General features: G+C 40.4%; 1 protein-coding gene across 1 annotated transcript in view; it reads left to right on the top strand.

The window, feature by feature from the left end:
• The window catches only part of rbms3 (RNA binding motif, single stranded interacting protein), a 134,517-nt gene extending 119,280 nt beyond the window's left edge, over nt 1-15,237 (top strand). Inside the window, exons 8-14 of the mRNA XM_084384735.1 lie at nt 753-796; nt 3,478-3,574; nt 5,610-5,660; nt 11,400-11,510; nt 12,750-12,833; nt 13,121-13,248; nt 15,086-15,237. Of these exons, the coding sequence (XP_084240861.1) occupies nt 753-796; nt 3,478-3,574; nt 5,610-5,660; nt 11,400-11,510; nt 12,750-12,833; nt 13,121-13,248; nt 15,086-15,089 (519 nt within the window). The 3' untranslated portion in view covers nt 15,090-15,237. The remainder of the gene's footprint in view (nt 1-752; nt 797-3,477; nt 3,575-5,609; nt 5,661-11,399; nt 11,511-12,749; nt 12,834-13,120; nt 13,249-15,085) is intronic.
• The last annotated feature ends 443 nt before the right edge of the window (nt 15,238-15,680 follow it).

The following is a 15,680-nucleotide window of genomic DNA, read 5'->3' as shown; positions in this document are numbered from 1 at the left end:
GTTCCCAGTCTTTCGCACAAGTCCTTTAATCTCCCCTCTCCTGTTTTTATTCCCGCAAAGCAAGTCTCGCCGTCTGGGTTGGCTGATGGGAAAATGGCGGCAGGGTGAACAACTGGCATTTTCTGGGCAGCCCCAGCTGCTGGCATGACGCGGCGGTTCAGGGAAACATGCCCAGATACCGACCAGACCATGAGCGCCCATTATGAAGAGCTGGCAGACACCATGACTTTGGCTGCACTCTCTCATGAAGGCGTATTTCAATATGCAACCCCCGGGGTCCACATTAACTAGATAGAGTGTCCAGTCACACATAGGTTAGGTCGATGGTTTTCCCACCCGTCTCCAGGTTTTCTCCCCCACGGAGGAAAACTTGGCGCCCGACAAGTTGCAGTATATGAGCGTTGTTTATCTGCTCCAGTCCAATACAGGTCTAAGCGGCCAGCTTTCCCCCCTTATTCACTTAGCTAGCACGGCTCTGTCAACATGAGCTATGCTTTCTGCAGGCTTGTAAATACCAAATAACTTTGTGCCATATCGAACCCGAGCCCGTCTGGTATTACAGCCCAGCGCTCTGAGGTAATGGATCCACAGCTACAAGTCTCGGCCATGTGCTTTTAAAGATATAAAGAGCACTTGGCCGTCCCCTATTAGATGACCCTGTTCTATTGCCAACATTACTCAATAGACTTTATAGGATACTTGCTTCACCGGAACAATCTTTCACTCTTTGTCCTGTCTGTCTTGTGTTTCAGAGTGGCATGGCGCTGACCTATGACCCCACTGCAATGCAGAACGGGTAAGAGTCATTTGTTTTTTTGAGTTTTCACTTCTTTACAGGTTGTCCGAGGATAAAATGGTCCGTCCTTACATGGTCCATTTCTTAAATAAGCTTCTTGCAGTGAATCCATCCTCATTCTTGCTGAAAAGACCAGCAGTCACCAGCATAAAGTACATTGTTTTGTTTTATATGCTAGTAGTATGCTTGTCTGAGGTTTCCTAATCCAGTAAAGCAAGACATTTTAAATCACTTTTAGATAATCTTTAGAGAGTCTTTTTAGAAATGTTTAAAATTATTTTAAATAATACGTTTTTATGAAATATTATTACATTTTAAAATAGCTGTTTTCTATTTGAATATATATTATAAAATGTAATTTATTTATGAGATGGCTAAGCTGAATTTTTAGCATCAATACTCATGTCTTCAGTGTCACGTGATCCTTCAGAAATCATTCTAATATGCCGGTACTCAAGAAATATTTCTTATTATTATTAATGTTGAAAACAGTTCTGCTACTTAATATTTTTGTGATGCAGAAATATTTGATGGGTAGAAAGTTTAAAAGAACAGCATTTATTTAAAAAAAAAGAAATCTTTAGTGATATTATAAATGTCTTTATTCTCGTTTTTGATTAATTTAATGCATACTGCATTAAAAAAACATCTTAATGGAAACAGTAATGGCAGTGTGTATACTGTAAATGTATTTATAAGAAAACATATAAATATAAGTTTCCACTCTAAAAATATCTTAGTAAAAATATGTTTCAATTTTCAATTCATTTAATTATTAAATTATTAAAATGATTTTCAGTTCAATTTGGTGGGCATATTACATTAAGAAATGCATTGTAATGATACATTAAAATAATACATGGTAGTTCCAAAATGTATATTAATAATGTATGAAATAATGTATGGAAGTTGCTTGTGCAAAATGCTTTTTTTTTTTTTTTTTTTTATCAACATTGGCAAACATTTCACAAAAAGGTATTCCAGCACGAAGGTGGACATTTATAAAATTATAACTAAAAAAAGTATTTCTACTTTCTGAGAAACATGAAAAATCCACCAGGGGGCTGAAGATATGTGGTACATCATATACAAAAGGTCTTTCAGGAAGGTATTGATCATATTAATGATACATATGGCTTTATAGGGTCAACTTAACTAGCAAGACTGTCTCGACTAACCAGGCGGTTCATGCAGATTTAATTTGGTCTTTTCAGCAGGGTTAACAACGTCTGAGCTGCAGTGAATAATGCCAAACTTTACAGAGTTGTCTTGTACACTGGCACACACATACATGTCATATCCAATCTGCATTTTGTGCCATTGTTGCACCGAAGGGTGCAAGTGTTTCGTCAGGTGCTGGTTTCAGGGCATGGAGATGGGTGCCGGGCTTGGGTAAATAAGTCCCTTTCTGTCTGTCCGCTCCTGTGGACGAAGTGCCCAGGGCTCTGTCTCTGATCCGGCCCATTGGGGAAACAGTCATAGTCTCCCAAATGTACCTCAGCTACCAACTTCGGCTCCTTTTGCACCTCTTACTCAGCACTTGCTGTCTGCGGTAAAGGGAACGAAATAAGGAATGACAAAAATATGCAATTGGGAAAAGAAGGCAAATTCTGAATTGTAAATAAAAGAGCTGACTAGAAAGTGCAGAGGAAGAGAAATGGTTTATTTGTCTCCTTTCTCCTTTCCATCACTTCTACCACATTAGCATATATAGAGAGAGTTCATACAGTCTTCTTAATTGTTTAATAGCCCATGCCGTCTCAATGTCAACGGGCTGAAGATAATAGCTGGCATAAATAACAGCAGAGCGGTGCTAGGCTAAAAAAGGATTGCACAGTAACGTAAACTGGTGTGTAAAGCTTCACATTTGAACCCTGCTTCAAAGATTGTGTTACCTTCTTCCTGGACATGCTCTCACTCAGGTCGTCTTATGTGACTGTGACATAAGGGAGCATGTGCTCTCTAGGGCAGACAGCGTTTCTCTCCCCACGCTCCATTTCTCAGCTGCCAGACAAGCCGATCAATAAAGCCTAGCAACGGAGCTTGCAGATGAAACATGTCCGCAGTAGGTACACTGATAAATAAAGTCCTGCCTGAGAACTGTAGCTATTGGAAAATGCTGTTGCTCCGGTAACACGGAGGGCTCAACAAATTAACTGTTGTGACAAGCCTATGCATATAAACAGATACACACAGACATAATCGTTTTTATTAATGCTAAACTTTTTTAGTCAACAAGGATGCATTTATAACGTTACAAAACATTTCTATTTCAAATAAATGCGGTTCTTTTGAAATTTCCATTCATCAAAAAATCCTACAAATTAATAACCGAACCCAAGTTTTAAAACCCTTGTCTTAGGGTGTCTTTACACTTGTCAGGTTTGGTTTGATTAAAACAAACTCCGGTGCGATTGCTCTGTTTGTGCGGTTCATCTGAATGTGTGAACGCAGCCATCCAAGCCCTGGTGCGCATCAATGTTCGTAAGTTCTGTCGCAAAATATACCTCATGAAAGTTTCGAATCTTTAGGTTTGGTCTTAAAAATGACAGTGTGAACTAAGTGAAGCGAACGAAGACTAAATGTTTAATTTTCTTTTTTGATCCAGACCAAGAGAACCAAACTACACACCCCTAGACAAACAGAATAGGGTACTAATAGTGTTTTTGTGTACCTTGCAGGTTCTACTCCTCACCATACAGCATCTCCACAAACCGCATGATCGCTCAAACGTCAATCACTCCATTCATCGCAGCCTCTCCTGTCTCCACATATCAGGTAAGATCACAGCATATACGAACCCTTGCTGCAGGCAAACAAACTCATACATTCACAGACATTTATAGCGTGGACCCTAGAAACATCTGGGCGCTTAAGACACGTGATAATATATAAAATGTCATTTAAAATATGCTTTTGTTTTTAAGAAAGACAGCAAAACATTTCATGAAGTCGTTAGTTAAATGAATTTAACACTTTCTGGGAAAAGGTCTAGCATCAATTACTTGGTTTGATATCTAATGCATTGACATTCAGGTGTTTTTAAGTGTAACTTGAATGTCCAAAAGTTCCCAAATACTTTTAGAGGGCAACTGTATTACAAACACAATTGCATGCAAACAAACGCAGTTTCTGTCACATGCATATGAGGAGAGCGTGTTGCGGTATAGCGTGTTTTTCCATCACTGTCCGTGTTTGATGTTTTGCTAGGAAAGCTTATTAACGCTGTTCTCCAGCCCTGCAGTCAGACGGAGTGAGCAAACAGTGACTATGAGCATCCCTAATTGATTTGGCTTAAGCTAAACTAAACAAAACATTGCTGAGCGTAGAGAATAGCTAAGCCCTTTAGATCATGTACCTCCCGTCCTCACGAGAACCTCGTCCTCGCGCAAACACGCCGACACACACATACACGAGCACGAGCGCACATATACAAACCACCCACGCTGACCCTAGTCCTAGTTTAAACTCTCGGCCGCACGTTTCTTATGATAAATTCTGCATGCCAGGAAGGTTATCTCTAAATCAAATTCGTGAAATCGTGCAAAAGTGTCCCGCTGGCCGGCAAATTAATTTTAAATTGCAGACTGCACTGAACCCGCCAATACGAGCTCAAAGCCAAGCTGACGGGAAATCAATGCGCTGCTACCTTTATTTCTCCCCTAGAACTTTGAGAATGGAACAAGAGACAACTGTTTCCCTCTCCAGTGAAAGGACAGAGAAGAGCAGAGAAGGAGGGAGAGCGAGAGCATGAATCTTTTAGCAGTCGGGGAGAGAGAGACAAGGTGTGCGCTTACACATCTTAGTGGACTTAGTGTGTTTAGAGAGAAAGAGAGAGACGCCCGAGGCAGATCACAGTGATGAACAAATCCCAAAGGCTTTTCTTCCTAGAACAACATAAAAGGACACCGCATATAAATTTAGACACCTACAACTGTTCAAACGCACTTTCACGAATCTAAATGCATACATCCATCCTCTCAGACAGGAAGTGGACACTTATCCTCAGTCCGCTTGGTATAAAAAGCGTGGTATAAAAATAATACTCAAGCATACTGTGCCCTAAATCTGTGTTATTTTAGTATCATTGTGATACTATTAGTTTTTATTAATATTTAGCATTTTTTAATTTTAGATTTTTCATTTAAATAGTCTATTTGTAATAGTTTTTATACATTTTTATTTAATACATTTTTATTTGTTTTAGTTTTAGTTATTATAGTACATCAAGTTAAACTAAATGAAAATGACAAATGTCGCTATGGTAAGTACAGTAGTGGCCAAAAGTTGACATCTTCAGCCTTTTGTCAAATATTATTAAAGATTTGCTAAAGATTTTGTAAGCATTTTGCTTAGTTGGAGTCAGTCGTTTTATTTGTAATTGCACAATGATGCATGCCAAATTGTGCTGACATAATTTTTGGCCAGTCTGTCATACAAATAAAATGATGAACGGTAAAAAGTTTATTTCATTTCAAGTAACGAAACTATTAGTTTTAATAGTTTTAGTTTTAGTTAATTATAGTAACCCTGTCCTAAATGAAGTAATTGTTGGAATTACTATGGTGGCGAGATGAAAGGAGATATTTTTTGGGGTCCAAGTCGGCCTCAGATGATGAAATTGCTGCCGCAGCGCTGTAATTAGGAGACAATATCGCTGTCTGCAGAATTCCGATCCCTGTGTAATTATCGCACTTGTATTACTTGCTCCTGCCTCGGCTGCTCTGTGGGAATCGGGGCTTCGAGGCAGCGGGAAGAGGCGTAGGAGGGGGGGTGAGGAGTGAAATTAAGAAATGCTGGTTTCCGCCCACAGGTCCAGAGTACGTCGTGGATGCCTCACCAACAGTACGTTATGCAACCTACGGTAAGTGCCGCTGAGGAGGTGTTCATTTATCTTGGTGTGTGTGCGTGTGTGTTGGGGACATGAGGAAACAGACAGCTAGAGAGGATTGAGGAGAGGTGAGAGTGATTCTGTTTATCTCTGTGAAAGAGTGTATGTTCTGTGAGTAAAAAAAAAAAGTGGCTCTTTACCCCCATCGCCCTCTTGTGGCCGAGCAAGTTAGTGCGGAAGCTGTGAATAGTCAGAGAAAGGATGTTTATATGGTTGCATCCGAAAACCGATAAATGCTGCCTTCGGAGGATGCATTGCAAGGTAGGAAGGCATCAAGGAACGTCCGAATTCAATGTTAGCATCACCTTCCTGTCTCCTGAGATAGCTTCATCTGATCGTTTTTTGAAGGCAGCATAGATGTATTATTCACTGCCTTTGATATCCCACAATCCTGTGCTTTCCATTCTGTGACAGTTGAACTAGAAAAAATAAAGATGGCATCTAAAAGTTGTGGTTGGTGGTCAGTTTGTGTGTAAATGTATGTTGTTGACCAACGTTTTACACTTTTGATGTCATTTCTAGTGAGAAATTATTATTGTAGTTATTAAATATTTGCTTAGTTTTCCCCAAAGCTCTCTGTTTTGTTGTAGATCATTAAACTGTCATTTCCGAAATCAGTTTCATGCGGTACCTTCGTGCGCAAACGCTGCCTGCAAAGTCATTGCCTGATAGGGCAGCGAGGCAACAAGTCAGCTGCCTAAGTTTTCGGAAGAAGCTTATGTGTTTAAATGGATAGCCTATGTACTTGCCTTCATTGGCCAGTTGTGTTCCTTCAGACAGTCTGAATCAGATTAATAGATCTTCTGTCTGAGCTCCATCGGCACATATTTGTCAACCTGAAGAGACTTTCTTTTCTCTTTCTCTGTCTCACTGCACAAATACACACATACAAACTACCTCTCTTGTGTTCTTTCCCTTAAGTCTTGTAGAAAAAGGCAATCCCTTGGCCGAGGTCTGTAGGTCTGCCCACCGTCTCTTTGGCTCTCACCTGATCTTGGATTTACTGTAAACCAGGGGTCTGCATTCCACCTTGGAAATGGCCAAAGGTAGTCTGGGATCAGGGCTTTTTTATTGGCATGGCCTGAAAAAAGGCTTCAGTCAGCTGTTTCCAGATCCGCAGCAGGCAGACGCAGAGTTTCATATGATCCTGAGCAACACAAGAAGTGAAACAGAGTTATAGAAAAGGAGGCAGATGTCTGTCTAGATAATGATATTCCAGACTTATGTGTGCGAGTGTGCGTGTGCATGTGTAGTCGGATGGGAGGTTTGATGATCATGATTATGTTGTGTAAATGTGTTTGTAACCAAACCCTCATATCTAATGATCTGGCAACCCATCAAAAAAGACCTCAGCTGCCTGGGAGAGAGAGAGAGAGAGAGAGAGAGAGGCAGTGGCAGTGGGAGTCTGTGAGCTGATCTCTGCCTAATTTGAAAATCCTGGAAAGAAAACAAAGGCGGAAGAAATCATGTTTTTTGTTTTTTTTGTGGGTCCTGCAAAGAGAGAAGGCAAGCAATTAAAAGTGGCTGAGAAAGGGGAGCATTGTTATTGGAGAACGGCGCTGCATTTGGCACCTTGTTACCGTGGAGACACGTGACCATAGCGACCAGAGCCTGCGATGAGGGTTTAAGCAAATCAGCAGACAATGGAAGCGCTCTGAGCTCCCTCTCCGCAGTGCAGCGTGTGTGTGTTTTTAGTATACATCGGTACCTTAAGTGCACCTGCTGTTGTGACCTGCTGATTATGTTGGCCATACAGCTGAGTTATACATTACTATTCCAACCAGATGACAGGTGTGTGTGGGTGGGTGGGTTGGCTCACTTGTGTCCTTATCAGGGCTGAGATAAGGACATCGCACTCTGCTGCGAATGGGACTGCTGCTGAAAGCACCTACATGGGCACATGAGCATCTGAACTGGACCTTGGAGCAGTGGAAAAATGTTGCCTGGTCCGATGAGTCCCGTTTTCCTTTACATTACGCGGACGGTGCATGTACGTGTGCGCCGTTTACCTGGGAAGTGGTGGCACCAGGATGCACTGTGGGACGACGACAAGCCGGTGGAGGAAGTGTGATCCTGTGGGCAATGTTCTGCTGGGAAACCCTGGGTCTGGCAATTCACGTGGATGTAAATCTGACACGTGCCACCTACATAAAAAATTGTTGCAGACCAGGTACACCACTTTGTGACAATGGGTATTGCCTGATGGCGGTGGACTCTTTTAGCAGGATAATGCTCCCTGCCACACTGCACACATTGTTCAGGAAGGATTTGAGGAACATGATGAAGAGTTCAAGGTGTTGCCCTGGCCTCCAAATTCCCCAGATCTCAATCCAATTGAGCATCTGTGGGATGTGCTGGGCCAACAAGTTCGATCCACGGTGGCTTCACCTCGCAACCTACGTGACTTGAAGGAACTGCTGTTAATGTCTTGGTGCCAGATACGACAGGACACCTTCAGGGGTCTTGTAGAGTCCATGCCTCAGCAGGTGAGCGCTGTTTTGGCAACACGCATAGGACCAACAGCATATTAGGCAGGTGGTCATAATGTTTTGGATCATCAGTGTGTACATACATACCATGCTGGTTGACCAGTACTAACCAGAATAAACCAGCATGAAAATCCATGCTGGTGTAAGCAATTTCTGCAGGGTAGCTGCACAGATGTTGTCAGCAGGGCACACACACACCAACCAGCAGGCACACACTTACCCACAATGCACCACCCAGAGGGCCATCACTCAACTGTACCTGTTACTTTCCATCTTAGCGCAGAGAAGAATCCCCAGCCGCCCTAACCAAATCACATCCTGGAAATGAACATTAATGAATCAAGACCGCAGTGCATTACGGCAAAGCCGCTTAAAGTGGAACCGCCACGCAAGAGGAGAGAAAAGAAATGAAACGCTTCTCTAAGCCCCCGCTAGTCACGGCCATTTGCAGAAACAAAGAAGCCCATGTTTGAGTAAAGATTTAAGTTTATCTCAGCCCCATCACAGCCCGAGAACGCTCTGTTTGAACGGTGGGAATTGGCGGGGTGTCGTGTGTGTGTGCGTGAGAAAGAAAAATGCACGCTATATGTTTTTCTTAAGTGTGTTTCAATTGTGGGAATTCATGGTTATGCCTTGGCACATATTGTTTAAGCATAATATTAGACATCCTCCCTGGCAGCCTGCTTTTTTAAAGCGCCGGTACCTGAGAGAGACAAAAAGAGCCACTTCCTTTTCCTGTCTCTATTTTAGATGTCTTGGCAAAAAAACTCTCCTTCCTCTGATGTCACAGGAGATTTCTGCTCGTCCAGTTTACATCGGAAACCTCTGGCTTTAAAGTGCAGCCACGGACATTTTTTTGGCATCCAGTACTCGCAAACATCAGCTTAGATAAATGTATATTTGGTCTGAGGTTGAAAATGAGCATACAAGCTGTTGTTTGAAGAAAGAAATCTCATTGGCTGCCTCGGAAATCTCTCTCAGAATGTCACTCACTTTCCAAATACTCCCCCTCAGGGAAATGAAGGAAAAACACACACGCATGCACACGTACGCACAAGCGCAGCTTTAATCATCTGTCTAAGTCTCACACTGATACGGCTGTAAATTAGAGTGGAGAATTATTCAGCATGGATTTATTTTTTCTTCGCTCATTATGAAAGCTTGTCGTGGGGCGGGGGAACTGTTAGCTTGAGGCTCTCGCATCTGAAAGCTAAGACGCGGAAGGCGCTGAACGGTTTACCTCTGAAAGCTTGAATAGAGACAGAGCGCTTCTGACACCAAGTGCCTGTACAGTTTATTCTTCAAGCACAGGCAAGCACCAGCACCACCAAGCTGTGCAAGCTGAGAGACAGACTGAAGCGTGCGAGTTTGTGTGTGGAAAGGCTTCTTTTTTTCTTCTTCTTTTTTTACTGTTGGCACACTGGGGTAACCAGTCGTTTTGTGTTCGAAATGACAAACAATCTGGAGTTCCCATACATACACTGGATTATATACCGTACATAAAACAAATTTGCATTTTTATCAGAATGTCCCTCTTTTGCACTCGAATTGCATAAATTTCACATTGATCTGCAGCGGAAATAATACAGAATACTATTATAATGTCTTATTCGTTTTACATCATAATGTCACATCCTTAAACTGCTTATTTAATTAGATTTTGAATTGGATTTTTCCCAGATTTTAAATGCACTTAGTCACATCACAATTATGACATGCTTGAAAAGTTGATTGTTGATGCTTTTCCATGAATTATCCATTAAATATTGATTAGATGGTGAAAAATACCAGAATGAAGCCTTAAGGCCCTTTCACGCCAAGGATGATAAACTATATAGTTCTAAAAAATAAAATAATTGCAGAGTCCACACCACAATAGTATCGTTGGAATCACTTTCAGAACTATTTTTTCCAGCTGATGAACGCTAAAAACATTTGCAGCCAATCAGAATCCATCCTACTTTAAAGAGCTCGAGCATTTAAAGTGTCAAAACTGCAGCACACTCTTAGAATTAACAGAACGATTTTGTGAATTGCTGTGGATGCTGATATAGTTATCAGTTTAGTTATATTTATCATTCTTGGTGTGAACGGGCCTTTTGTTAAAATAGTACCTTAAAAAACGATTTTTTGTCCAACAGTCTGCTTGGCCATAGTGACGACAGCAGATGATTAAAGTCTTTTAAGGCATTTACACTACCATTCAAAAGTTTGGGGTCGGTAAGATTTATGTTTTAGAAAGACATGCTTACCAAGGCTGCTTTTATTTGATCAAAAATACAGTAAAAACTGTAATATTATGACAATTTAGAATAACAGGTTTCTCTTTTAATATATTTTAACATCTCGTGATGACAACGCTGATTTTTCTGCAGTCAGGACAGATGAATTTGCAGTGAAGCATTTTGCTACATTGGGCGAGTGATTATGTTCTGATAAGAGTCTTAAACACAGCACTTCTAACAAGAAAGAGTCACTCACATAACTGTAACCAGAGTTGTACACCGCACAATGGTTTCTCATCATCCTTTGCCAAACCATCTGAGAAGAATTGAACTTTCTGACAAACTGTTTGACGGAGGGTCTCCTCGGAAAGATTAATCCTAATCAAGTTGGCATGTGAAAATGAGCGTGTGTGTACGTCTCTGGCCTAGTTCTGCTGAAGCGGTCGTGTGACGGCATCAGATGATAGCTCAGGTCGGCGGTTACAAATCGCAGCCGTTTTCTTTCTCTCTCTCTCTCTCTCTCTCTCTCTCTCTCTCTCTCTCTCTCTCTCTCTCTCTCTCTCTCTCTCTCTCTCTCTCTCTCTCTCTCCCTCTCTCTCTCTCCCTCTCTCTCTCGTCTGTTCCTCACATGTGTTAGCACTCTCATCCCAGTGTGCCTGAAACGTAAACACACCCGCGGTGCGGAGCAGCTCTGCTGTTAAGTGAGCGATGCATCATCTCTGCAGAAGTATGCATGACTCGCATTTGGATCGCATTATTTCACTTGTTGAAGTGGAACAGCTCACGTCTGGCCCTCATATTAGGGCCCAGCTGTGGCTGTACGGTGATGAGATGAGTGAAAGAAGGAGAGAGCTTTTTTAGTTGAGAGCATGACTGGGTGATCAGTGACTCTAATGAAGTCGTCCAGATGTGTTGTTGAATGGTAGCTCATTTCCTCTCCCGTCCTTCACGCGGTTTGACCTGTAACAGTGTGCTTGTACATGTGTGTCCTCTCGTAGGGTGCTGTGATAACGCCAACCATGGACCACACCATCTCCATGCAGCCCGCTAACATGATGGCACCCCTCACCCAGCAAATGAACCACATGTCCCTGGGTACCACTGGCACTGTAAGTGTGTCCGCTGTCTCTATCTTAAGGCCTGTTCACCTTCAGCTGGTCTGAATCACAGAGGAGCAGAGGAACAAAGCTAAACTCTAATTAAAAGTATGCAAACTGTTAAGAAAAAAAGAACAAAGAACGACCAAGTAAAGCTCTGCCCAGGAGAGCAAAAAAGTACCGGGAAATAAAATATGGATACTGTGTTAATATTGTACTCAATTAATAGGATCTAGCCAAAAAATGATGAAAGGCTTCCACATTGATTTGTACTTAAGTATAAGGCAATTAAAAAAAGGTCAAACTTTGTTCTTAGCTTTTGAAATTAATCACGTGAACTAAAACCAATAACCTGAATCCTTTTACCTGACATTGTTAAATGTTAAACACAGCCAAACCTGATTTTATCGCTGAATCAAGTTGTTTGTCACAGTGTTATTGTTAACTTAAAGAAAACTGGTTTGTAGACTGATCGCTGAACATGTTTGCACTCAAGTTCATATACAATATTGGTTTAATTAAACATTAATGAAGGTATAACTCAGCCATATATTTTTAATAAGAGGATAGATTTACGTAATTATGAGCAGTAAAATATGTACTTTGGAACTTGAAGGGCTGAATGAAATTGTAAATCATTAGAAATGTAATGAGTAAAAGTACAATTATTCATTTTTAGTACTTAAGATTAAGAAAAAAGGATTCAACTTATAGAAGTAGTGAAAACAGGTTTGCTATCGTTCATCATCCATCTCAAAGAGATTCTTTATGGAGCCCCTGAAGAGACATGGTAATGAGAAAAAATATACTTCAATGTTCGCTCTAAAACGTTTTGCATCCCCCCTCACTCGCAAAAGCATTCAAATATAGTTCATATTTTTGCGAGCGAACGCAAAGTTTGTCAGGGAAACAAAACTTTTGTCAGCAAATTTATTGAATCATTTTTTCCTCCTCACATCTTCTTCCGTCACCATGTCCCCTTCGGGGCTTCATATTTTTAAAGCAAATTAGCTTTTGATGTACAGGTGCCACAAGTTACACTGTAATATGCTATGCAGCAGCAACTCCGCACATGTGATGAAAGATCTTACATCTGATTGGGTGGTGAGTTTTCTCATCAGACAGACAAATAAAATCAACAAGCACTTTAGAAAAAAAACATTGGAAAAATGTTTGTCCACAATGTGCATAGGTCCGTAGGAATGCACTGTTTGCTGTGTGTGTGAATTGACTGTGTGTGTTTTGTTGCAGTACATGACTGCGGCTGCTGCTCCTATGCAGGGGACCTACATTCCCCAGTACACTGCGGTGCCTGCCTCAGCTGTCTCAGTGGAGGTGAGTTTCTGGGTGACTGCAAATCCATTCACTGCTCCAACTGATTAGATGAGCGCTGCTAATTGAAAATGTGGGGATCAGTTGCCTAGGGCCAAAATCCACCCACAACTTCCATAGTGCCTTCTATTCCAGCTTTACAAGGCTTGACTCCAGTCTGGAGCGCGTCTTTAAGTTCAATCCTGTCTGAGTACCCAAACACAGCCCTACAGCCTTCTTTTTTCCGGTTAAGCGGTATTTTTGTTTTTTGTGAGGGGGCATCCTGTAATTATGACATCATATCCTTCCAGGGAGTGGTGACGGAGGCTTCTCCACAGAGCGTTCCTCCCTCGTCGCAGGACGGTAGCGGTCAGCAACAGGCTCTGGGCGTGGACAACACCAGCGATCACGCGCCCACCTACTCTTTTCAGCCCGCCAAGTGAGTTTGAGAGACACTTCACTTTGATAAGATGAATTGGAGACAAAGTATCTTGTTCCCATATGCATGATTCATTAAGCACACAACGTTTTTACAACATTGCACTTTGGTTGCAGTTGGGGGACAACATTTTTATAAAGAAATCAAAAAAAAATATATACAGTGCAATGCATAAGTGAATACACCCATGCTAAAGTTGACTAAAAAGAGGAATAAAAAATCATATTTTGGAAATTGAACTTAATGCCTTAATTTAAAAAATTAGGAAAAATCCAACCTTTAAGGACACCAATTTTCTTTGTGAATGAATAATGTATCGTAAATAAATAAATGTTCTTCCTTAAAATACATGGTGCATAAGTGAGTACACCCCTATGTTAAATTCCCATAGAGGCAGGCAGATTTTTATTTTTAAGTATTTTTAAAAAAAATTTTTTAGGATACTATGCATCCTGATAAAGTTCCCTTGGCCTTTGGAATTAAAATAGCCCCACATCATCACATAGCATTCACCATACCTAGAGATTGGCATGGGGTACTTTCCATAAGATCATCTCTCAATGCAAATCAAACTAGCTTTTAGGCTAACTGAAATAAAACCATGCCAATCTCTAGGTATGGTGAAGGCTATGTGATGATGTGGGGCTATTTTAATTCCAAAGGCCAAGGGAACTTTATCAGGATGCATAGTATCCTAAAAATTTTTTTTTAAAAATACTTAAAAATAAAAATCTGCCTGCCTCTATGGGAATTTAACATAGGGGTGTACTCACTTATGCACCATGTATTTTAAGGAAGAACATTTATTTATTTACGATACATTATTCATTCACAAAGAAAATTGGTGTCCTTAAAGGTTGGATTTTTCCTAATTTTTTAAATTAAGGCATGAAGTTCAATTTCCAAAATATGATTTTTTATTCCTCTTTTTAGTCAACTTTAGCATGGGTGTATTCACTTATGCATAGCACTGTATATATCACAACAAAACCTAAATGACCAGAAATAACCAGCTCCAGTTTTCTGAAAGAAATGAATGCTTTTACTTTTATGACATTTAATGACATTTATGATTCTATTTCAAATAAATGCTGTTCTTTTTAACTTTCTATTCATCAAAGAGTTCACTGTTTCCACAAAAATATTGACTAGCACAACTGTTTTCAACATTGATAATAATAAGAAATGTTTCTTGAGCACTAAATCTTGAGCATATGAGAATGATTTCTGAAGGATCATGTGACACTGAAGACTGGAGTAATGATGCTAGAAAAATTAAGCTTTGTCATCACAGGAGTAAATTACATTATAAAATATATTAAAAATAGAAAATCGTTATTTTAAATTGTAATATTTCACAGTATTACTATTATTACTGTATTTTGATCAAATAAATGCAGCCTAAGACTTTCTAACCCCAAACTTTTGGACATTAGTGTATAAGAAAGGTTACGTTTAATTTAATTTTATACAACCAAAATAAAACATTTTGGAAACAGTGCTAAAACAAAACTGTAACCTTTGTAGAGCCTTTTATTTAGATTTGAACATAGTCTGTGCATTTGAATAGGATGATTCCTAAAATGTTTCAATGCTAGCAACTTCATAGCATTTCTGGGGGAAAAAATGCATGTTTTGCATGAAGTATGGAGGATAAAAACGGCAGCAACATTTTTAAGACTTGAAAATAAAGCTGGGCTTGGAGGTCAAGCTGCATTTTTATTTAGCTCAATAAATGCTGTTGTTATTGGGCCTTCAGGACTAAGTGATGATCCATGAGTGAACCTTGAATTGAATCCAGTATGCTTTTCAAACTCTCGTCTTCTCATTGGTTCAGATAACCAGAGGAGATGCGGGGCGTTGAGGTGACTGCGTTGCCTTGAGACTGGGGGACTGCGACGAGGGAACATTGAAGACAAGAGCGCAAGAGATAGGAAAACACGTTTGTGTCTACTTTTGCACAAGCATCTAAAAAAAAAAAAACAACAACAAACAATTTATTTAACACCTGGCCCACACCGGAGGACCTTTGGAGAGCTCACAACCAGACAGGAAAAGAGAGAAATGACGTCTGGGAGATTGAGCCTACTGTTAATCGGCTACCCGAAAAAACTTTACCTTCATGAAGTGAACGAATTCAAACAAGTACAAGTTTTCCTATTCTTTTTTTGAATGTGCAGGTAGGTTTTCAGAAACAGTGGGTTTTTCTATTAGACGAGGAAGCACGTTCTTGTAAAACAATGAGAGAAGGAGCGAAAGAAGTCTTCCTCGGATTCTAAGCTACTATTACTTTTCTTTTTTTATGAGTTAGATTTTAGTTTTCTAGAGAATATTAATGTTTTTTCATCTTTGTTGCCTTAATTTCGAGAAACATCTAAGACTTTTTCCTGTTTGAACTGAACAGACTGACGAATGCAGTGAAAATGACCTGA

The sequence above is a fragment of the Rutilus rutilus genome, assembly GCF_951802725.1.
Source record: "Rutilus rutilus genome assembly, chromosome: 17".
NCBI lineage: Eukaryota > Metazoa > Chordata > Actinopteri > Cypriniformes > Leuciscidae > Rutilus > Rutilus rutilus.
This window is presented reverse-complemented; position numbering and strand designations above follow the sequence as displayed.